The sequence below is a fragment of the Patagioenas fasciata genome, chromosome 4, assembly GCF_037038585.1.
Source record: "Patagioenas fasciata isolate bPatFas1 chromosome 4, bPatFas1.hap1, whole genome shotgun sequence".
Taxonomy (NCBI): domain Eukaryota; kingdom Metazoa; phylum Chordata; class Aves; order Columbiformes; family Columbidae; genus Patagioenas; species Patagioenas fasciata.
The window spans coordinates 31,032,580-31,058,483 of NC_092523.1; the positions used below are offsets into that span (position 1 = coordinate 31,032,580).

Sequence of the window (25,904 nt, forward strand, 5' to 3'; positions counted from 1 at the left end):
TGAATAGAGTAAAAAGGGCAAAGTAAAAGGAGCAAGGTTAGAGAAGTGGCACCTGCTGAGTAGCCTTCTCATTTAGACAGCTTCTACAGAAAAAACATGAATGGTCAGTTTACACAAGACATGGATTTTGTATTAATACTTTTTGACACAAAGTTGTACACCGGCAGGAGAAAATATAAATAGTTTTGTTTTTAAAAATTCATGCATATTTTGTTCTCTAGCTGACTTAAAATAGTTTAGCATTTACATTTAATATTCATGGTTTTAATGAAGGAACCACAATACAAAAGACAATTTTTCAACCTATGTACAAAGTTCAAAACATCTCTTCTGATAAAGGCAGTTTAAGGTCAGCATTCAACCCTGCATAAACAATCTTACTTGGAGATTCAGGTATGTTGCAGACAAAGTGGTGATTTCAGCATCTGTAAGGATATGTGAACTTGACACCAGTAAATTTAAATTGCAGCAGCAGATAGCTCAGTTCAGCCCAGCTACTCAGCAGACTGCCTGGGACTCTCACCAGAAAGTAGCTCACTATCAGCATCAGAGGTGAGCCCTGTGCTATCAATGACACATTTTATCAGCTTCAGATCTAGCCAACTGAAAGATACCTCCAGCATACATGTAAGAACCCCTCTCATGCCTCTTAGCCACAATATAGCACAGGTGCTGCTGCACCCTGCTGCTAGCATCATTCGTCTTCCCACCTAACTCTGCTTGGTGCAAAGTAAAGGGAAATCAGGGGTGCCCTGAGGTCCCACAATGGCCATTCTATAAACCATGTCATCAGTGCAGAGGAAATACACCCAGTTTCACAAAGTTACTATTGGATATGTTACAAGTCATCGCAAGAGTTAATGGACTGACGTCACTTTAATGTTTGTCTTCCTTTAGAGGGGAATGAGTAAAACTGCTTAAAGAGCAAACTCTCCTTTTAGAAAACAAATAAGTAACATACCTATGAAAAAGACAGCAGAGACATCAGCTTCAAATGAGTTTTAAATTCCACAGCACATTTTAACTCCCATACGCATCAAACTTGAATCATTACTGCTTCCGTGGAAAAGGCGGGGAAAAGCATTCATTCCCCTCTATCACCCAAAGTAAACACTAGTGGCTGGTGAGCAGGACAGCTCTTCAGAATCCACTTTCTGTATTGATTAGGTCCCTGCTGACTACAATGACAGCTAAGAAAGCCTGGCTCACTCAAAGATTTCTTCAGCACCAAGGTCAATTCTGTAAGTGACAAAACAGCTAATGTCACATGCAGATGCCATGCAGAGACATCACATGTCTTTACTGTAAGGCTTAATACAGCTCCAGAGGGGTTTTTTGTCGTTCCCTCATGACATTCACATTTGTATTCATCACAAATTGCTAAAACTTTATCACAGCTACTGGGCAAACTGACAAAACACTGGAATATGAACCTAGTTCATAAGCGCTGCAAGATGAGTGTCTACTGCTTTTTCAGATAGGTAACAAGTAAAAAAGTATTTTAATGTTAATAGATATAAGTAGACCTGTAACACCAAAAATATTTTAGTTGAAATATTTTGCCCAGCTAATGATCCACTCTCTTTTCTTGTGCTGCTGGTTTGAGGACACTTACTGTCAGGTGTATCTGTTTTTAATTAGCCTCACAGAAATTGTGTGACCTTGTGTTGGGTTACTAGTACACTTGGCATCCTGTTCCTTTACAATAGTAACATTTATGTAGATTTTTTTCTAAGACTGCTTAGGAGCTCTGAAGAAATTAGGACCCTACTTGAGCCTCTAATTACTCTTACGAAATGAAAGTTTCCATGTTTACTTTAACAGAACCAATGTTCTACAACATGAAGCTCTGTGAGTGCAAATATCCCAGATCATAACTCTCATATACACTAACAGGACACGGAGCAATAAGAGACACAATCCACCTGCAGAAAGGAAATGGGAAAAATGCACAAACTTATGTTCTGCAATATATAAGAAAAAGTATGATCCCTGAAAGGTTATACATCTTGGGAATTTTACACCAATTTCATAAAGTCTACATATTGGAATATTAATACCAAAGAGGTTCATGCTTTAGGCATGATTTTAAATGGATTTGTTGTACTAGATAATAAGATCTAACAGAAGCCTTAACATTTTTTTTCTATTTATATATAGATAAAAGAGAAAGTATTCCAGTTAATTTGAAGAATACAATAGTTTCAAAATGTAAAGAAAACATTAGACAATTGCAGAAACTAATTAGGAGTTGCTTACACCTTTACACGGCAAGGTGGTTAAGGAAAAACTAAACCCACAGCCAAAGTTCCCTTTTGTAGATTTTTGAAGGCAGAAAGTGGCCTTATTTATTTACCCTTGGTAGCAGTGCTTGGTACTTAGATGGTCATTTACGTACTTAAGTGTTGACTATTCCATTGTTTCTGCCCCCCTCAAAATTCTGATCAATATCAAAGCCATGATATTTTCAATTATTTAGAAATAATTCATCACCAAATGTTTGATTATAGATTTAGCTTAGGTGTTTATTAGTATTTTTATCTACTATTATAAAAGAAACATTATGAACAAGATTTTTTTAACATTGTACATATGGTCAGTTGAAAAGTAGCACAGATCTACTCAATAAAGCAACCAAAATTCAACATTGTTGAGGAATATACTGTTACTTCAATATTTGAGAATTTTCTCATTACCTAGGACAATGTCGCTATTTTGTTAAACATTGAAAGACGTTAGTTTTACCAAAAAAGAGAACAAAGAGACTACCTGTTCATCTCACATGCCTATTAACAGAGTAAACTAATTCAGAGAAATGAGAAACTGTCATGATCTCATCTATGCACTTGAAACTTCTTTTATATACATAGAAGACAGATTTCAACAGACGGAATTTCCCACAAAGGTATTTAAGGTAAACATACTTTTCATTCCTATCAATTTTCGCACTATGCTTATGAAAATACTTTGCTGATGATTGACTGAAAACCACTGTAGCATTCCTCTCTGATCACAGGTCATCACTTGCATGGTAAAGAGAACTCAAGAGATTTCTGGTATTTCAAAATTATTGGTTTAGTTCATTGACAATATTATTATAAACAGCATGACTGAAGAAAAAGAAAACCAACAAACAAATCACCCTCCCCCAACCCAAACACAACAACAAAAAACACCAAAACCCCCACATCAACAATTAAAAAAACGAAACAACCAACCAACCAGAGGTTAAAAATGAGCTGCGCTGAATTTCTGAATACAGAATATCTTTATTTTATTTATCCTCTGTAGCAACTTCCTCAATGATAAAACTATTTAAGATAAACCAAAGATGGTTTGCTTTGAAAAAAATAAACCCTAGACACATAATGCAGTTTAACTAATTGCCTGTACCTGAGGTTAAAAAAAAAAAAAAAAAAAAGGGAAAAATAAATTACGCTACCTAATATACCAGAAAGAGCTTAGGCATATACAAAACCATTATTTATTTCACTGGATTTTGCATATATCACCAAGCTTCTTCTCCTGGACTTCATTTCAAAAGAAGAGTAATATGTTCCATTCCCAATGTTGAGGTATTTGAAGTATAAAATACACATAATTTGAATGTCCTTTCTTTAGTATAAGACATTTATTCTAAGGGGCAAAGTGTCAGGAAAAAAAAAATCATTTTGGACATGAAGGAAACTTTCGCTGTTAAGATATTCTTAAAGAAAACCTCCACCGATTCTTAATTTAGGAGGTATAAAAAAACCCAAACTTTTTAGTTTCAGAGTGAAGAGATTAATTTATACCAGGTGTAAATTAATAAAAAAGACGAAAGCCACCTACCTTTCGGGAATGGATTTCTTTCACATATAGTGGAAGTAGAAATTCAGATATTCCTTCAAGCCGTATTCCTTTTTTAGTGACTCTCAAATTTCCCATTCCATCCTACAATCAATAATATATATATATATTCACTTCAGGAAATAACCGTATCCAGACAAGGTAAAAAAAACATAGGGCTAATATCTAAAAGTAATGACTGCTATCCCACTTTCCCCATGTCTCCTCATGATCTTCAACAGGAGTTACCTGAGGGCATAAGTAAAGCTTCACCTAGAACTGATGTATTTAACTGCAGCTTGATGGTGAACTGTGTACATTATTCCTTGGCTCGACTTAATGCAAGGGTGCAAATATATGTAAGCATTCCTTTACTGTAGAGGTGTAGATCTTGAATAAGAACTGGTCAGCAAAATATTTAGTTAATTATCTCTAAAACTATATTTGGTAAAACAACGTAGTGAAATATTAGAAAAATATTATATCACTGCTATGTCTTGAATCAACTGTTTTTACTTTGCCCAGCAATTAAAATACATAGCAAAGTATCCTATAGGAAGAAAAAGAGTTTTTTATAAGAAGTTGCTCATCACTACTAAGAACGTGTGGCTGGTGAAAATAAGAACTTCAGAATGCTGGGTATTATTTTTCTTTGTTTTAATTAATCTGAATAGAAATAGGGAAAGGGCCATTATAAAATTCCAGATAAAAAAAGCAAACGAAATGATTCAATGTTCAATAAAATATAAGCATAGGAAAGGGATGTAATCAGGCTTCAGCTGTATTATAGAAAAAACCAATTAAACCTGCTTGATTCTTAAGAAAAAGGGTCATTTTGCACAATGATAGAATTTCAAGACTTTTTATCCCTGGATGCTTGTTACTATATCCCTGAGAGAAGGTATTTCTTCACTGTGCGGCCAGTGGAATTCAACTTGATCCACTTAAGTGCAAAATTAGCAAATTCAATTTAATTGCTGATTAAACATTTTGAAGCCATTGCTGACTCTAGCTTAGCAGAACAGTGAGAACTTGCATTTCTGCTCTGTTGGCTGAACTGCGAAACAAGTAACTTCCACTTGCTGGGCAGTCCTAAAAAGCTGGATAAAAGTGTCCACAGCTGGTATAGCTGAAGCTAGAAGAGTACACCAAATTAAACAACAATATACTTACCAAAACATAGTGTATCCACTACACCACTACAGCTATTCCCTTTCTAAAACAAAAAAATATTCCTATATGGCAGCTATTTGATTGACACGACTGCATCCATATCTGATGCAAAACTGCAAAAATGATAATTTTTTAAGACAACAAAAAGAATTACATTTTACACAACGTAATTCAGCTGGTATCATTTCCAAGACACAACAAGGGCATAGCGATAGATAGCTTTCCCTGCTATGATAGATTTGCAAAGAACATACTGTTGGAAATCATGTCTTCACATGTCAGTTATATGAGTAGAAGCCTAGATGACTGCGACTACAAAACCAGAAACTGCCAGAGTCAGAAAATAAATATAACTTCTTTCCAAAGCAAAGAAAATACAGAAAAATAAAAGCTAATACTAAGGCTATCTATATTACAGAATACACTTGTTAAAGGAACATGGCACCAAGGTAAATTTGCAGACTCTGTAATAGCCCATATAATGTTGAACAAAACTTGTAACTAATTATATAAAGCCAAGAACTGTCTCTTTTTCAGCAAAAGTGCTATTTTTTTCTCAAATTCTGTATTGTACTTTAACCCCAGCTGGTGACTAAGCCCCACACAGCTGCTCTCTGACCCCCTCCCGATGAAATGGGGGAGAGAATCAGAAGAGTGAAAATGAGAAAACTCATAGGTTGAGGTAAAGACCATTTAACAGATAAAGCAAAAGCCATGTGCAAGAGCAAAGCAAAGCACGGAATTCATTCACTACTTCCCCTCGGCAGGTAGGTGGTTCCTCCACCTCCAGGAAAGATGAGCTTCATCACGTGTAACAGCCACATGGGAGACAAATGCCATCTCCCTAGCTTTATATATTGAGCATGGTGTCATATGGTATGGCATAGCTCTTGGGTCAGTTGGGGTGACCTGTGCCAGGTGTGTTCCCTCCCAACTCCTTGTGCTCCCTCAGCCTACTCACTGGTGGGGCAGCATGAGAAACAGAAAAGGGCCTGACTGTGTGTAAGTGCTGGTCAGAAATAAGTAAAACATCCAGGTGTTATCAATGCTGTATTCAACACAAATCCAAAACATAGCCCCATAGCACTTAGTATGAAGAAAATTAGCTCTATCCCAGCCAAACTCAGTACTCTATGACAGATGAATTATCAAATACTGCTTCTTAAAGAGGTGATGTTTTGTTTTAAAGTATTTTTCTTAAATCTAGGTATGAGATATCTATACAAATAGTTTCAAATATAAAACCTCAGGCATTTGTATACTTTCTCAGATAGTGCAATATGAAACTGTGGTGCCTATTTTTGAAAAGATAAAGAAATTAGAGTTTGCTTTTGAATGTGTAATCTGCATTACTATCCATTAATTCTCAGTTTCACCAATCCTGCTTTTTCTATATATGCTATAGTACTAGTAGAATAAAATCATAATAGAAAAGAATAAGCTGAGAAAATAAAACAATCAGACTGTTACTGAAAGGGAACTGAAGCACAGAAATTAAGCTGCTTGCTAATTTTTGGTACTTATCATATTTTGTCTGTTTATTTTCAGCAGTTAATTTCAATAGCAAGTTTAAACTGCCCACGTTTCAGAAATAAACTGATGACAGAACCTCCTGCACCCATAAGGGCTTCCACTTTTCTGACTGACATTTCTAAGCCCTCATTCTTTAGTCCTTCAGCAGTAAGCTACTCAGCTAGCAGAGTCCAACAATTCGAACGTAGACAGACTCTGCACAGACAGAAGTACTCTAGTTTCAGTAATATTACATTATTCAAAATGAGAAGACAGACACTACATTCTGGAACATAAGCTGCAAATGGTGTTTTAAGATCTAAAACTGAATGAAATAGGGTGACTGTGACCTTAATTGCTTGATAAATGCAATAATCTTCCACAAAGTAACTTTCTGAAGTGTGTAACGACTTACCTAAAGTAAGACTGAATAGAAAAATAGAGAAAATCAGAGAATCACAGAGTGTTAGGGATTGGAAGGGACCTCAAAAGATCATCTAGTCCAATTCCCCTGCTAAGGCAGGAACACTTAGATGAGGCTACACAAGAGTGAGACATATACTACAATGTGCTTAATGACGCTCTCTCCATGCAAAGAATAACTGCCCAGTACATTTTCTTCATCAATAATTCCCCATTCAGTTTAAAGAGGGGTTAGAATAAGAAGAGTTTCTCGTGTCATTGAGCTGGAACTGTGATGTTATAGATAAAAATTCAAGGGTTTTCAGAAGTAACATAACTTGGTCAAAAAGTTATTATGACTGAAAAAGATTAATAAGAGCAAAGTCCAGTCTTCTTGCCTCATTTAATGCACTTATGACCATGAAGTTCCTTTTAACTTTGAGGCTCCCCAAGAAAGATAAATATTAATATTAAATAGTTTAAAACAGAACCACAGAATAATTCTGTCTTAAAACATACTTGCATCTTCCTGTAAATATGATTTTGATGTAACATTATTAGTATAATTCATTTAGACATTCATTTTGCTAATTTTCCAAGTCAACTGCCTAAGTTACTTTATATTTTCCAGGCAATGAATACTCAGATTATTGTCTTGGTGCAATTGGGCTTTATTCAAGTGCAAAAATACACTTGAATGAACTATTCCAATACTTTCTTACAATATGTAAATGCTAAGTTAATGCACTGAGATGGGCTGGGATGGAGTAAGTTTTCTTCATAGAAACCGGTGTGGTGCTGTGTTTTGGCTAAAACAGTGCTCATAACACACTGATGTTTCTGGTTGTTGCTAAACTGCGCTTGTACAGTGTCAAGCCTTTATCTTTTTTCCTCTCTCTGTTCCCCAGCAAGTAAAATGGGGATGGCCAAGGAGTTAGGAGGAAACATGGCCAAGACAGCTGACCTGAACTGGCTGAAGGGATATTCCATACCTGGAACATTATGCTCAGCAATAAAAAGTGGTGGTAGGGGAAGAAGTGGAGAGGGAGAGAAGGGAAGTTGTCTCTCAAGTTGGCCAATGCTCAGAGACTGACTGGGAGTAAGTCTGTTTGTGGTAGGTGATGAGTGATTGTTTTTGCATTGCTTTATTTCCTCTTTATGATTATTTAATATTTATGATTATTCTCAGACTGGTATTACAGCTAGAACTTTCCCTTTTTCCCATATAAGAACATAAAGAAACTAACAGTGACCCTGCTCACTTATTTTGTCTTTTTTTTTTCCCTATCAAGAAAAAAAACAAAACAAAAGCAACCCACTGCTCCATCTTTAAACCCAGCCTTACATGTATTATTAAATAATAAGAATAAAATAATCACTATCAACATTTTATGGCATTTTTTGATCATATTAAATTTCAGTTGTGAACACCAGAAATTCAAACAAGCAACAGTTAAAACAGGAAAACTAAACATTTATTTTATGCTGTTGCTTATCTCACAACTGCAGCAATCTAGGAATAGTTTTATTGAATTTGAACACTACATTAAGGTCAATGAAATCCCAAACTATAATTACAATAATCTCCGATAAAGAGACTATAACTTTGAGTCAGAGCATATTAAAAAAAAAAAAAAAAAATTGTTCTAATATGGACATTCAGAATTTTGTCAAGCTTTGACCTGTATATAAGTGGACAGAGATTAATGTCCTCCAATGGTCCTGTAAATAGTACATAAAATAGTATATAAAACCGGTATATAAGAATGTCTTGAGTTAATTCATACTGTCTTTAAAGACAATGATCTTTTAAAAAATTAAGTTATTTCTTGACAATGTGCTAAAAATTCTACAAGGGGGTATTACTTATATAGTAAATTCTGTTTCTGCCAAACGAACTATTGAAGCAGCATAATTGATGTCAACTACAAGTAGCAAAGCATATGACAGAGTTATAAATACTTCTCAACAAACCAGGAGGCTGACTAAAACTAATCCTGTACCATACATGTTGCTACATACTGAAATGTGCTGTGTTCTGCTTTCTTTTCTCTCTCTTCTTTTTTTTTTTTTGTTAATTATTTAGGCACTAAGGCATTATAAGGAGAAGTAGATAAGGAACCCTATACAAATTGCTGATAAACAAGAAGCATGCAAGAAAAAGGTTAGTAACCTGCATGATAGTCAGCTCTCTGTACCATACACGACAAGAACTGGGAATTTGCAGTACTGGCTTGGAAGACCTTTAAGTTACAGAAAGGGCAGGTTTGAAGTCATGTTGCAGACTACCTCAATTGGAAATAACACTTCTTCTGGAGGACAGTAACTACATTTTACAACTCAGCCTAGATGAAATAAAACTGCTTTGCATGAAACTTGGATCAAAATAATACATTTAATATTACAAAAGTCTGCAAATCTATGGGTAGCATGCTGTTAGATGTGATACTCTGCTTGTTTTCTGAGTATATATATTTAAGTCCAGATTCTGGCTCCAAAAGCTAAAGAGGGAAGCAGCTCACAAAACACGGGGCAGGACAGGGTGGAGGAGGGGGCATGCTTAAACAGTGTTTAAACAAAGTGACTAAACACAACATCCTATAAATTCACGAATATTCACTGCGTGTTGCCTTGCAGGCATCATAGCAGAGGCTAAACATGAAAAGGAATCTGGATGATGTGGTTGCAGTGCTATGAAAGAGCACAGATGAAACACCTGTAAGTGTACAAAGATGCTATGCAAAAGGAAGAAGAAGGAGAGCAAGATATCAGAAGAAAGGTGGTTGAAGCAATGAAGCAGTGGTGAATTATGCTGAGGAGGGGAAAAAATACTGAATTTGATATGACGGCACAAAAAACAAAGAGAGTAACAGTGATAGGGTTGATTAGGAAGATGAAAGCCATTAGTAGGTATGTTGTTGATAAAATGGAGGAGATACACAAAAGTCTGAGAGAAACATGACAAGGGAAATTATTTGTGTCGTGTCCACACAAAGTTGGATTTCAAAAACAGAGTTGGAGCATAATTCCAGCTGGAGAAAAATTGTATCTGGACATGGTTATGGATGTACAATTGAAATAAAAACTGTAGGCAGCTACAGCCCCACATGAACAGAAAATAGGTAGTGGTATCAGCAATGAAAACAAAGAGCATTTTTCTGGATTATCAGGAAAGATAACTGTGAATTTCAGTAACCAAAAATAAAGGTAAAATGATAGAAAGATGTCATGGAAAACACATTGAAAAGGTAAGTCTGGATTGATGGAAATATCCGCTTTCATCCATCTGCTGAAAATAATAGCTGAGATGGTATAAATGACAGGTAAAAGTAGATATCAGGGAAAAGCTGGGAAAGAAATTACTATAGTACTGTGCAGCAATGTTTAAAGTGATACATACTAAGGGAAAAAATATCTGAAAATTCAGAACTGACACATTTTAAGTGGAGAAGCTTTTAAAGACAGAGAGAAGTCAAGCTGTCATCCAGACTAAATGGAATTAGAAAACCCTGAATACATTCTGTCTTTTAGAATGGTTTTTGAATGTATGGAGCATGGCCTGGCTTCTTCAATTACAAAGGTAATCTTGACATGAAAATAAAGTCTGTATGTAGATACATTAACAGAAAATATATACCTATCAAGACCAGACAACAAGATAAAATGCTTAAAAATTTGATTTTATTTCCTAGTCTGCGTAGTTATATTATTTTTCATTCATACATAGATGTGTCCTTCAATGTCAACTGAAAAATGCAGAATTCTATGTGATCAGTTCTTATAAGCTATTCCAGACTAAGGTATGATCCTCCTAGACCTCTTATATTTAGTATTACTGGTTTTCTTACAATAAATTATAATTTGCACATTCTTAAAACAAACAATAAATACATTAGGAAAAATATAGAATCTAACTACGCAGTTCTTCTCCCTCCACATATCTGATATTTCAGGAATTTAAAAAATACATACAAGATTTTCAGAACCAACGAACATCTGCAATTCCTACAGAAACTGTGTGGTGAAAGGATATAAAGTCTAGACCAAATAATATAGAAATAAACAGTCTTATACCTAACATCTCAAACTCTTGGAAATTAAACCAGTCATTATCTTTATTTGGGTGCATGTTCTCTGCTCTACTATTTTGTTCAATGTTCTGTTTAAGTTAAAGTTCTGTGATTTGTTTAATGTGTGGTCAGACTAACAAAAAAAAAATTTCTATCCCAATATAGCTTCTTACAATCAATGTTTAAATTGCAGATGTTTAAAATGCAATGTTTAAAACTCCATACTTCATGCAAGTGGAATGGAAGTATAAAACAGAGTCAGGGAGTGGGAAATTTTCTTCTATGCAATCACCAGCAAAATTATTAAGTAGAAGCTAGTGAAGGGTCTCTGGTCTCTGTAGAGTCAGTTATACCAGGAACTAGCAAAGATAGGCAAAGAGAAAACATGGAGAGATTAGGTGAATGACGTAAAGAAGGTCTGTCCTTCATCTGAAGGTAAACACTGAGAAGTGGTAAATGCAGAATTGCTATTCCTTTACTCACCAACTTTCCCCCTTTTCTTTGCATATATGAAGACAAACTGATTACAGAAGGTGATCAGGAAATTGGTTATTTTCAATTAAATTACAGTTCAGAAAAAGTTTTGAAATGTAATTATCTCTGTATGGGCTGAACATTGCACCTCTTGGCTATAATATGTAGTTTATCGAGTGCTGAAGAAAAAGAAAATAATAAAAGAAAAATCAAGCAATCCAATTATGTTCACAAATGTAAAAATAACCAAAGGGGGACCAAAGAGCAAAGTGGAAGACGCCCCCACCATCAACTCCATACTGCTCCTGGCAAAGCATTATAATGACACATTATCATACACAGGAAGGGTGAATCTGACACCAGAAAAAGGAATAAAAAGCAGACATTTGTGTATATTGCTTTAATTCTATGATTATCGGGAGAAAGTTGCAATAATTGCATGCGTGTTTTGGATGAGGTCTTAGCATTGCTGTAACTGGACTAATAATGTTATTTTGGTAAGACTTCTATTTTCTAAATTAGACCAATAATAAATTATTGGGTGTGGGTGTTTATTTAGTCTACATAAATTACACAGGTTATTTAATCTGCTTCCCTGCCTTTGAGGCTTGGTTGTAATTTTGACACAACATCTTGAAGATAATTTAGTCATGCTGAAAATTTAATCACACATTAACCCTGTGAATCAGAATAGCTAGGGAATCCACTTTAAAAGTTTGAAAATACATTTTAACAATTTTATGAGGATTTGTTCATCCCTAGGCAAAATGACTCAGAAGGTCCTTTTTTACTGTCTTTTAAAAATAATTTACACTTGTGTATTAAGGCCCATATATCTTATATTAAGGCACTATTTTCTTATACAGTGATTCTGTATTCATTACAGAGAAAGGCTTAACTTAAAATAACCCCATGAGCCATGCCACAGAAGTACTGAAGTACCTACAGACAAGCACATCCACTCCCTGGATTGACACTTATATTAAAAATGTGCTGTTCTTGTAACAAAACAAATATCATTAAGTAGGAGCCATTACACTTCCTTGATCAGACTGTAGCAAAAAGCATTAAAGAAATCAATTATCAAGATACTCTCTAAAAAACCTATTACTGTCAAAACCAAAAGATATTATTTCAATGTGAGGAAAAATGTTGTAGCAAACTTGGTAGTAGCAGAATTTTAATTTTCAAGAAGCATGACTATCGAACATTGCAGTCTTTATAGTATGTAACTTCATACACGTTACTTTGTATCACAGTACAAATACTGCAGGTTTTTCAAAACAGCTACCACTCATCTTTCAATAAGCAACACCTTGCTCTATAGATACACTTAATAAAATAAATGAGACTAAGAGCAAAGTAGCTTGCTGCATAGATACATCTCCTGTTATCATGGCAAAAGAAATGAAAGTGTAAGAAATGCCATGAAGTTGCTGGAAAATAACTCTTCTTTTATCTAACATTCTGCTCAATAGAACACTCATCTCCTAACCAATAACTTCAAGCTACTTTGCTGCAGTCCAAAGGGATTAAAAATCACAACCTCCACTTTTTTGAGGAGTGTTATAACCACAATGATCAAAGGACCTACCCCATCTCTTTGCGCATACCTCAGCATGGCAAAAGACTTTTCAAAGTTATCAGTTATATTGGAAAATGACAGAAGTTTTTTAAATGGAATAATTTCAAGAGAAATCTTAAAAATTAAATTCCTACATCATTTTGAGGGGTGACAGTGTGTTCTCACATATCACAAACTTCTTATGGTATGGCTAAAATCCTGATCACTGAAGGGCAATGGAAGTTATGTATTTGTGAATCAACAGTTCAGTATCTCACTGACTTTTGTAACAGCAATTTAAAAGGCCGACTGGAGAAGGGAATTTTAGAAAGCACACTTCAGTATCACAATTCAGCCCTTTAAAAGCACAGCATCAGAGTCTTCTCTGTCATCAAATCTTTTCTCAATCTACAGCTGTGAGGATGCAGGGCAGATACAGGGTGGCTACTTGCAGTTGTGTCCACACAGGAACCCTGGAGGGGAATTCTTCAGTCCAGGCTCTGTGCTCAAACCAGGAAACACAGACCTACACATTACTACAAGCAAAACCAGGAATGAAAGAGACCCTGCAAATATTCTTTAGGAAACTGGTAGAAGACCCACAAAGTTGTGAAACAAAGAAGCCCATATGACCCAAAAGGATATCAAAAACACACTAAGAATGAGGACGTCCTGTGAAAAAGAAGTTGACCAGCTGATAAGGAATGCAGGAGTACCAGTCATGGAGAATGAACTGAACATCCTCCAGAGAAGCAGCTGATTAGGGAAGCAGCCAGTGGTCCAGTACCCAATAGCAAATGAAGAACATGTCCCAGTGCTAGTGAACAAGAAGCTATGCATCCTTAACACAAAGAATCATGAGTCTGACTGATTTAAGACACACTAGCTATCCGATTATTACTTCATGCATCTCATTTGTATAATAATTACAGTAATAATATAACAATCTAGGGAGATCAGGAAATGGAAGAATTCAAATTCATGTAGGACATCTTCTTGAGGAAGAGACATAAGGGAGCATGGATGAATACACTTGTTCTGAAGTTCAGTCCAAAAGGGAGAAAGAGCTAAGTGACTGCAAAGGATGGTTATAAATTAAAAAGAAAAACTTCCCTCTCTGGCCAGAAGGATAAAATAGGTGATGTATTTGTGAAGAGTAAACCAGAGCACAGATCTGACTGATAACATAGGTAACTGACTAACATCCTTTGTGAATGCAGCAGGAAACAGGCTGAAGAGGAAGCTCCTGAAACTGTTTCATGAAAAGAATAATGAGAGTAGGGGCTGCTTCACTTTTGCCTCTAATTAACAGAGAAGAAACAGTGAAGAATGTGAATATTATTGGTAATGTAGTGGATATTGGTCACAAAAGGACAGAATGCTCAAAAACTAGATTAGAAGGAAGATAACTCAAACTAAAAGTAATGTATTTCAATATTGTAAGCTTTGGTAAAAGGACTCTTAGAGAGATTTCCTGGGAGACTTGCCTAAGGTGAAAAAAGAATTATAGTGAAATAGTAGTTTCTTAATGAAGCAATTCACCCAAAGGAGAAGAAAGGCTTCAGATAGATTCTGAAGACTATTGACTTTTTTGATGCCTTTTTTTTTTAATTTTTAAATTTTTTCTTTAGTCAGAAGGTCAACATAAATTGTTCTCTGTTTTAATTGGTGCATCAGTGATAAAGGATAAAGATCTTTTAGGGAAAGAAAGAATGTATTTATAAGTACTTGTATAAGTTAGGTATTTTCAAGCCACCTGAGGAAAACGAACTTCATCCTGAGGTACTCAAAATCCTCAAGCCATAAATGGTTAGCTAAAATGTGTCTACAACAGTAACCCAGCTCAGAGCGGTAGAGTGCAGCAGTAGTTTGCTTCTTCACTTACTCCATGTTGGCTTAGACTGTAGGGCAGTTTTTCTGCACATGAAGGGGATTCCTTTGGATGAAATTAAATCAGAAGATCTGTTCAGAGTGCAGTAGTCTCTAAAAGGAACAGAAAGGTCCCAATCAGTGTGTGATCTGCAGCACAAGCCAAGTCCCACAGCAAATACCAAGTGCACATGCACAGGCAAAATTGCTCTCAAAGCACAGAGACCTCCTGTGTTCCGCACTTAAAAAACTAAAGGTCTCAAGGTCAGTAACAGGCTCCAAGATCTCCTGTTGTTCAAGACAGTTTTTCTTCTTTCAACTTCTGTATCCATTTTCAGTGTTTTTCTGAATTGCCTACCTCATTTTTTTTTCTATTTTTTAAATTAATAACGATTGACCTTTTCCATCTTTCCTTCCCAATCAACTTCTTTGGTCTCATAAAAGATTTAATATATTGCAGTCATAGCGGCAGATCATGGTCAAGTTATGCCCCCTTGCAATCTCTAAGTTCTGTATCTCTTGCACTTCCATCTATCCATGCTCTGAATTCTGCATATCCTCTCTCATTTACTCTGCCTGTTCCTCATACAAATGAACAACTGAGAGAGTGGAAGCCATTATTTTCATGGTATCCACTTGATCAGTTTCCCCTGCCACAAGATTTAAGGCACAATTTCTTCCATTCTGAGCCTCTGTCTGGCCAACGCCCAAATTTAGAGTCAGGAAGCAGCAGACAGGATGTGTAACTGAACAAGAATAGAAATAAGACTTGCTTCCCTGAATAAACTTTAGAGAACACCCATGCGTTACTATCATCTCCACTAAATGGATGAAATTATGCTCTGGCACTTGTTGAAGCAACATTGAGAAGCCTACACACCTGAAAGCATGAGTTTGTAGGACAGCTTTCTTCTGGCTAGGTTTGGTCTAGGACACCAGATTAATCAAAGTAAATAAATATGCACAACTATAGTCTAGCTTTTTGGTCTGTGGTACAAATTGTTTGTTCCTACTGATCCACCCATATTGCACCACATTAGTTTTTTGCTTTGTGGCTTACAATTACACAGCCTATGAGCACAAAGTCTATGAGAGCCCATAAAGGATGGATGAGAGCAAACTGTAAAGGTGAAAACCAGAAATGCAGAATTGGTATTTATCTTTTAAAAGGCAAAACAGTGGCAGTAAAGATCAAACTACCTTGAACTCTTTCAAAAATACCATGAGCTCTATACCAGAGTAGATAATCACACGAGCTATTTGTAGGCAGCTGGAAGATGCCTAGGAGATCAATGAGACGCAAAGCAATGAAAAAGCCAATAAGTGGATAAGAATGAAACATTGGGCAATGCAAATAAGCATTAAATAATTAAAAAAAAAAAAAAAGACCTACTAGGAAGGGCTAAACTTGATTACATTGTTCAGCCTAGCAAAGAAAAATTAAGATGGCACTCAATAATAAAGTATGAAAACACTTTATTCATGCCCACTGATAATTAAACAATAAACAGAATAAACTTAAAATGAAGAACCTGAGAAATAAGTGGCTATTAGTAGAATATTTTAACTCTAAAAACTGGACCAGAAATATTTTGCATGGTTGTACACTATCCATCCATAAAGACTTAAGAACTTATTTGACATACATCTCTCAAGACTGACGTACAGTTTAAGCTAAGTTACATCAGAGGGTGAAACAAGTGGCTTTTGGAAACTCTTCCTGTCATTCAGTTTGTAATTATTTTTAGATTTCCATGTAGAGGTTGTTAAACACAGTATGTATCTTCGCAAAGTGCAGAACTAGATTTTTGCCTTGTCTTTGTTGAGGAAGTCCTTGTACAAAATATATTTAAAGTTAAGTCCACTTTATAACTGCAAATATCTAAGCCACACAGTTAAAGAAAACTCAAAAGACACAGTAGAATACATTGGAATTGATACTCTCATTTTTCTTTGCAGAACGTATTCTTCCCCCATGTTTACCATTTTTACTATAATTTACTGAGTATACTTCTAGACAAAGGGAAATAGGAATGCTCTTTTCAAACATCTTACAGAAGTCCAAGTGCAGCATATCTGCATATTTTCCCAGACAGCTTTTAATCAAAATAATAAGATAAAAAATAAAAATAATGAGAAAGAAGGAAGGTTTTAAGGGATGAAAAATGAAATATATCTGAATTTTCAGTAACTGCCCTTTTAGTAGTTGTAAACATCATAACTTGTCTTAACATTGCCTTTGAATCCACACAAAATCAGTATATTTAACATACAATCTCAATTTCAACATTTATTGGTGATTTAATTGATCAGCAAAATATATGTCCACTTAGTTTGTTTAAGACCTATGCAAGTGTTCTGCCTTGACTGTTTCAGGATTATGATAAAATTACTGTCTTGATCAGGAGTAAACACTGACAAAGTTTTACTGGACTGCAAAAATAAAAAGTACCTGTTCCTAGTCTTAATAACTAACATAATCCATATGGGTGCAAGGTTTTGTAGCAGAAATGGTAGAGTATTGGAACAAGCATAATTTCATATTGTGCAGACAGTAAGGCAGTTTTTGAGAATACTACATGAGGTGTCCTGTAGTGCAATTAAATATGCGGCAGATTATTCACATCAACACTTTCATAGATTCATCTACTTATACTCTACATCACTTACAAGAGCAGGGTGACCAGGATCCTTGTTTAGAAAGAAGACGGAAGATAAAGGATAGAAGATCCTGAAAACTGGGCCAAAAACAGTAAAGATGTGTTGGGACGTGGTCACTCTCCAGGCAGTAGTGACAGGGTTTGACAAATTCAATTAAGCAGTGCAGTCTATCTAGAGAATGTGGATCCAGCGTAAATGACAGTTTTAGCAAGAAAACTGGGTTCTATAATTATAAAGCAAACAAACAAAAAAGTACAAAAATATGCCTATAAGCACCGACCCTTAGAGAGAACAAAGTAAGAAAACAGGAGAATTAAAGGAGATTTTATGGACACAAACCACTCTTGCTAGTACAGACAAGACATGCTACAGCATCTGAAGATCCCTCTAGGCAGCCTGTTCCTCCACGGATAGTGGAGGCATACTTCCCAGGCAGCCTGTTCCAGTGCTTGATGACCCCTTTGGTTAAGAAATTCTTCCTAAAATCCGATCTAAACCTCCCCTGCTGTAACTTGAGGCCATTTCCTCTAGTCCTATCACTTGTTGCTTGGGAAAAGAGACCAATATCCACCTCACTACAACCTCCTTTCAGGTAGTTGTAGGCAGTGATAAGGACTCCCCTCAGCTTCCTTTTCTCCAGACTAAAACACCACCAGTTCCCTCAGCTGTTCCTCACAGGACTTGTTCTCTAGACCCCTTACCAGCTTCATTGATCATCTTTGGACACACTCAAGCACTCAATGTGAAGTCTGAACCCACGCACCCTACCACTGGAAGAAGAGAGGAGCACCTCGGTCTCCACATCCCCTCCTCAGGAAGCTGTAGAGAGCCATGAGGTCACCCCTCAGTCTCCTTTTCTCCAAACTAGAAATGCCTAAAATCCTCAGCCGCTCATCACAGGACATGCCTTCCAGCTCTTTCGTCAGCTTTGTTGCCCTCCTCTGGGCACATTCAAGGACCTTCACATCCTTCTCAAATTGTGGGCCCAAGAATTGCACACTACTCAACGTGAGGCCACATTAATGCTAAATAGAGAGGGATAATCACCTCCTTTGACCAGATGGTTATACTGTGTTTGAGGCACCCCAGGACATGGATTGCCCCCTTGGCTGCCAGGGCACATGCTGTTGACTCACACTGAGCTTGCTATCAACCAGCACCTCCAGATCCCTTCTGCAGGGCTGCTCTCCAGCCACTCCTCTCCCCATTTATACTTGTGCCCAGCATTATTCCATCCTAGGTGCAGACACCAGCATTTGCACTTGTTACACTTCATCCCGTTAATGATTGCCCAGTGTTCCAATCTATCTAGGTCACTCTCACACTTTGACTTATAAAAAGCTCTTGAGCAAGCAAAAGACTGTATCTAGACAAATCTCAGCAACACTTTTTTTAAACACCTAGAAGAGCAATATTTCTTTAGTTTTAAAGTTGGGCTTCCCACTCAATCTCTTTATAAGCTAACACTACTTTATGTCAGAAGGAAATTAATTTCTGGTTGCATAAACTTGAAGTTTTACTGAGTGAATATAAGACCATCCATAAACATGATTTTCTACCTTTCGAGAATCATATGTTCTCAAAACGCATCAGTTGGTAATAGTGTCATTGAATACAGGAATCATTTTATAGTGGTATGTATTTTTATCAGGAAGTTTCCTTGTATTCTAGTATGAACAGTCTGTTTGATTATGTTCTTTTAACAGAAAACTTAAGCAAAACCCCAGAGAGCACAAATCCAGTTGTGGGTAGTCTATCACTGTATACAGTGAAAAAACTGAGATATCCATTGATGCAAAAGCAGGGGGATTGGACTAGATTATCTTCTGAAGTCCCTTCCAACCCCTAACGTTCTGTGATTCTATGAAAAGTATGTGTTAAATGGTGGACACGTACTAGAGTGTTAAAAATGTGTTAAGGTTATGCCGTAGTCAGACACAATGCAGCTGTCAAATAACAGCAAGAATTAAACTCAGGAAAGGACACCGGGGTTTCAAAGACATTGTGCATAACATTTGATCTGCCTGGTGTGTACATGTATCAGCTAATCTCATACACATCTGAAAACTAGGTCTAGAAAACATGGAAATTTGGAAGTGTATCTTCGATTACAGAACATGGTTTCATGCACTATCAGTAGTGATGCATCTATTTCTTCAGTTGATTAAGAAAGCAATAGAAACACAGAATCATGACAGTTGTATGGCACCTCTGGGCTTTGCCTAGTTCAGCCCAGAGTGGCTCAGAGCCACTGTATTTGGGACACTGTCCAGTTAGGCTTTGATTGCCACCAAGGATGGGGACTCTACAACCTCCTTGGGCAACCTTTTCAGTGCCCAATCAACCTCACAGGGAAAAAACCAGTCTCTTAGGTGCACTTTACAGAAGTTTAAAAGCTAAGGTGTTTGCCTCCAATGTTTAAATTACAAAAACAGTAAGAGAACAGAATATATTGTCAAGGACTCTAACTCAAACCTGGAATATGCAGAACTAATGCAAATTGCATACAAAGTGGAGAAACTCCTAGTGGGAAACTTGGGTCAGGTGAAGGCACTGAGATTTTTGCCACCAATTTTACTATAGTCAGTATCTCGGCAGATATATGCAGTATAAGTTCCAATATACAAGTTTTAATATGCTAACGAAGCTGTAATTTTACAGTAAAGTTGAATAAATTTGACAAAAGATGAAATACAGTGCTTTGTCTTTTTTTTTTTTCTCCTAGTGAATATCAACCATATAATGACAACCTGACTAAATTTGAAATTTTTTCAAATTTCATATTGATATACTAGAGGCCCAGAAGTTATCATAGTTCTCACACAGACACGGAGACCATAAAGCACCTGAACTAATTCCTTTGGTAATTCAATTTTGCTTAGTTATCATTACACTGAGCTTGTCTGAAACTTTGTCTGAAGTTTTTCTCCCATATAGATATTGACTGTTGATGTGATGATAAGAAGAAATAGATAAGTCTTCGTTTGTGTTGGTAACATCTTTCCCTGCATCATGCACTCTTATTTTCTAAAAACATCCATGCAAAGACAGTACACAGTATTTCTTAACTGGTTTGATAAATACTATATGCAGACTTAAAAGCATCCTAACCCTACATTCCTAACCCCATCTTTATAAATCCAAAGTTTGAAAACATTCAAAACCATGCTAGTCCCTATCTCCAACATAAATAACTTACGTAATAATAAGAGAAAGAGAAAGAAAAATATACTGTTAAACCCAAATCTTACAACAAAGTATCCTCTGTCCAAGCTCCTGATTTTCAATACCAGAAAGAACTTAAAGAACTCAGTTATATCAAGAACATAGACAGATTTAGAAAGGAAAATCCCATTCATCATTTCCAGAATGTATTTTCTGATTTTCATTGCATTTTTCATTAGCTAGTCTCATAAGTATAGCTCAGACAGATAGAGTCACAGAATGCTGTGTATCTGCTCTGTAATACAGCACCCAGTCTAGGAAGACAGACTGCATTAGCTGAAACGTCCTAGATTACAGAAAAGCTCTCATGTTATCTAAGAATCCACAGTAGATTTCAAGAAAGTCTGAACTAATGCTGCCACTGAACCATACTAGGAGGAAAAAAAAAACCTCAGACTAGCAACAACACAAATATTAACATGTAGTAAATAAAATACTACATTGAAACAAGAAACAAACTACCAGAATCCTGACTGCTCTTTTGCCTTTTAATCTCTAACGTGTACTCTGTTCTACCATGTTTCTCAAAAAAAAAATCTGATGTCGTCTTATCTCTACATATTTGGAGATGAAATACATGCATTACCATTCTGAGATTAGAGTCTGTGTTTACATGTGTAGGAAATTAGATCAAAGCAAGCATAATAAAAAATAATGTTAATAGGCATACATTACATGTCAAACATTTTTTTCTTCTATATTGGTATATCATACAGCTTCCAGATTTAAATAACTAAAAATGGTTGGCAGGTCCATCTGTTTCATTATTTCCCTTGGCACAGGCTAAATTTATCACATATGTCTGAAATAGATTATATGTTGTTTTATTAGATTAATTTAATTGTGTATTGGCATCAGTATATGTCAAAATTAATGGCTTTTTAATGACAGTACATGCTAATTATTAACTAGAAATACTGAGGAGAGGTGAAGGCATGGCTTTAGAAATGATTAATACGACAAGTTTTTTTATATTACTATACAGACACACACACACACACACACACACAAGAATGAAACTAGCTTTGTCTCCCTCTTCCTTCCATCCTGGAAATTTGGAATCCTGGGAATGAAAGGAGAACAATAAAGTGTAGAAATAATATTTGCTTATATTTTATCAACTCCGTAAGTAGCCTGAATAACTCCATTGTTCTCAAAATATATTTCACTGAAAATTAGATAAAACCTTTTTTTTTAATAAATATTGAACACACCACTATGATATTATATCTACAAACATAAAATACACACAAAACAATTTTCATCCTGATCCAAGTTTTTTAACTTGAGACACTTCGCTAAATTTTATCTGCAAAGCAAAAGAGAAGCACACTACATTACCCACACACGCCAATTAAAAACAAACAAACAAACCAACCAACAAACAAACCACAACCCATCACCACCAAATATTAGTTAGAAAAGGATTTTTTAAGATGGTAAAAATATTTTCTTACATTGTGTTTTAAAATACTGCATAAAAAGTCCATTTGCATCAAAAGTTAAAAAAAATACTTTGAAAATGTATTGAGATAAAACATTTTAGAGGAAAAAGGAGGATATTTTAAAGATACTTTAACTTCTACCAATGCCTAAAATCAGTAATATGTATTTTACTTATATACAAACATTTAATACCATGAAATCATAATATTTAGTTTCATAAACTGAAATACAATATTTCTCCATAGCCCTATAAAAACTGTGATTAAAAAAGTGGCTGATAAAAAAAAAAAAAACCAAAAAACAAACACAAACCACACCGTAACTCCTTAGATCCTAAAAACTAGTATAAAAGCTGGATTTTGACATGTTAAGTCTCCATTCCTCAACATTATTTTCCTCTGCACAATTCTCTGCTGCTAATACATGCCCCCTCAATCCTATCATCTAATTCCTGTAACTCTCTCCATTGATCTTAGGAGACCTATTGTTTGTTACTGCATAGCTGACCTGTCTTTCATTCTTACTTAGCAAGGATCTTGATATAGATTAAATTTACTGTGTTTCAACAACTCTCAATTGATTGACTTTGGCTATATGCGAGGCCTCTTATACATAAGGGTCTTCATAAGGTTTTGGATTCATGCTTCTTAGTATTTTCAGAGATAAGCAATGGGTAGTGGGTTTTTTCTGTTGTCAAATAGACTTTATTTTTATCTATACCAGAAATAAACACTCATATTATGTCCCTTTCAAGAATAATAACTAAAAACCCCTACGCATTCCACAGCAGTTGTCTATTAACTCAATCATAACATTTTCTTCTATATTATTGCATGTTTAGAAAATTTTGTTACATGTAGATTATTTTTGACTGATATTTAATAGCAGCTTAAAATACAGAGTATTCTGTAGCAATTATGTAACTTATAGAGCATTCTATAACAATTAAGATGAACACTAAGCTATATTCTCACTAGGAAAACAGTCACTTTGTGCAGATGATAAGAGCAGAAAGTAATTTCAGTGTGAATAATTCTGCTGAGTCATACATGCTTGCAGAAATGGCTCAGTAAATTCAACAGCCTGCATGTAAAAGGTCCCCACAGTCTATGTAATTGGCAAGACACTTCTGTAGGGAAATGCATGTGTATGCAGACAATGACAAACATTACTTCAGAAAAGGCTTTTAACACCACCTCCCACCATGGTCTCCTGTGGAACCTGAGGAAGTGTGAACTGCAAGAACAAACCATTAGTTGGGTAGAAAAAGGCTGGGCCACTAGATACATTGGGCAGCAGTCAAAGGTTTGCTGTAGAGATGGTAGTCAGTTCCAAGCAGAGCATCCCAGGCATCAGTAAGCTAATCAAAAGGATCTCCTGGGAAACTTCCCTCAGGGACAAAGAAGCAGAACAGAGTTGGCAGATCTTTAAGGACAGGTGTAAGAAATCAGGTAAGGATGGCAAGAGACCAGCATGAATGACTCAAGAGGAGCTGATCACAGAATGTTTAGGGTTAGAAAGGACCTCTGGATATCATCTAGTCCAACTCACCTGCTAGAGCAGGTTCACCTAGAGTAGAATGTGTCCAGGCAGTTCTTGAATGTCTCCAGAGAAGGAGACTCCACAACCTATCTGGGCAGCCTGTTCCAGTGCTCTATCACCCTCAAAGTAAAGATGTTACTATGTTTCAGTCTGTGCCCATTGCCCCTCATCCTATCATTGGGTAACAATGAAAGAATTCTGGTCTCATCCTCTTGACACCCACCCTTGAGATGTATATAAACATTGATGAGATCCCCTCTCAGCTTTCTCTTCTCCAGGCTGAACAGACACAGCTCCCTCAGTCTCTCCTCATAAGAAAGGTGCTCTAGGCCCCTAATAATCTCTGTAGCGCATGGCTGGACTCCCTCCAGTAATTCCTTGTCCTTCTTAAACTGGGAAGCCCAGAACTGGATGCAGTACTCCAGATGCAGCCTCACTAGGGCAGAGTGGAAGGATAGGAGAACCTCCCTTGACCTGCTGGTCACATTCTTCTTAATGCACCCCAGGATACCATTGGCCTTCTTGTCCACAAGGGCACATTGTTGACTCATGGTCAACCTGTTGTCAGCCAGAATTCCCAAGTCCCTCTCTGTAGTGCTGCTTTTCAGCAGGTCAACCCCCAACCTGTACTGGCGCCTGGGGTTATTCCTCCCCAGGTGCAGGACCCTACACTTGCCCGTGTTGAACAAGGGTATGTGCTGAACAGCAGAGCTTCAGTCCTAAAGGACCTTAGGAGATGCAAGAACGGTGGCAACAAACATCTTGCAGCTTACAATGAGACATGCATAGTTATGCTTTTAGGAAGAAAAATCCTATATACAGGCTGGTAGACAGCTAGCTGAGTACTAACCCTGATGAAAGAAATTTGAGGGTTATAGCAGATACCATGTTCAATACAAGACAACACCAGGCTCTCAGTGAGGCTAAAGCAAATTGTCTACAGTTTAGTAAAAGGAAGGGGGTACACAGGAGACTAAGGGAAATTTCTCGCTCCCTCTCCCTGGTCCTGATGAAGCCACATCTGGAATACAAGGACAGTTCTCCATCCACCCTTACCCCAGCTTGGGAGTGATGTATAAAACCAAAGAAAGTCCTCCTCAAGGTTGCTAAGATGGTCAGGATCCCAGAGCACGAGACTTACAAGTTGATGTTGAGGGAGCCAGAGTTGTTTAGCCTGGTGAAGAGGTGGCTGAAGGGAGATATAACACAGATCTTAACTACATGGGGGGCAGTTACAGAGATGTGTAGCCTCAATAATGACACTATAACAAAGATTCATCACCACAAATTGCAGCCTGCAAGCCTCAGGATGAACATTAGGAAAATCTATTTTCCCAGGAGAGGAGGACAGTGCGTGAGAATGATGCTGAAAAACACTTCAGAAGCTTCATCCTTAGAAGTTGTCAGGATGCCAGCTGAACCTGCTTGGTACTCATGACACTTCAACACAGGGGGCTGGGACAGAGGACTTCCAGAGGTCCCTTCTACCAATACTCCTGTGAGTCTTTGTAACTAAAAAAATCCATTGGAACTATCTACTACAGAAGATGTATAAGTTTTTGAAAAGTGTTTCTTCCAATAAGAAAATAATGTAGGCATTGAGCAAAATATCACTAAAGAAAGCCTTGCATATAAAAAATTGAGGTTGAAAAAGGAAATTATTTAATTTAGAAATGGCATGTATTAATAAGGTAGAACATGGCAGGAAGATAAAACACAGCTAGGAGTAGAAAAAAGTGAGTGCCAAAAATAGCTGTCTTATATAAAAATGAAAGTGAGGGGAAAAGTAAAATTAAACTTGAAACAAACAAACAAGTCTATCTACACTAGTAATTTGTGCTATTCAACATTAAATCCCTGTGATTCAAAGTAGAAGCCTATCAATAAGCAACAGAAATTTTGGGGGGAGAAGTGGGGAGAAAAACCATTCAGTAACAGACTTTTTGAAATACTTCCTGAGACCAGTACTGACCACTGACAGTATGTAGGTCAAGGCAGTTCACTGGTGTACTTGGAGGAGGCTTCCAACACTGGAAAGGCTCACACATGCAAAGACACATTTGAAGCAGTTTCTACATTTTAAAATGTTGACAGCTCTGAAGTACCTATGTGACAAGACCCTGGATCTTTCATTTTTT

General features: G+C 36.5%; 1 protein-coding gene across 5 annotated transcripts in view; it reads right to left on the reverse strand.

Annotated features, from left to right (window-relative positions):
• Positions 1-25,904, reverse strand: part of SGCZ (sarcoglycan zeta) — a 453,475-nt gene that overhangs the window by 114,857 nt on the left and 312,714 nt on the right. For all 5 annotated transcript variants that reach the window (XR_011738777.1, XM_065837213.2, XM_071807535.1 and 2 more), the window contains one exon: positions 3,832-3,933. Coding sequence is in view for 4 of the 5 variants with exons in the window: in XM_065837213.2 (XP_065693285.2) it covers positions 3,832-3,933 (102 nt within the window). In the remaining variant the exon portion in view is untranslated. The remainder of the gene's footprint in view (positions 1-3,831; positions 3,934-25,904) is intronic.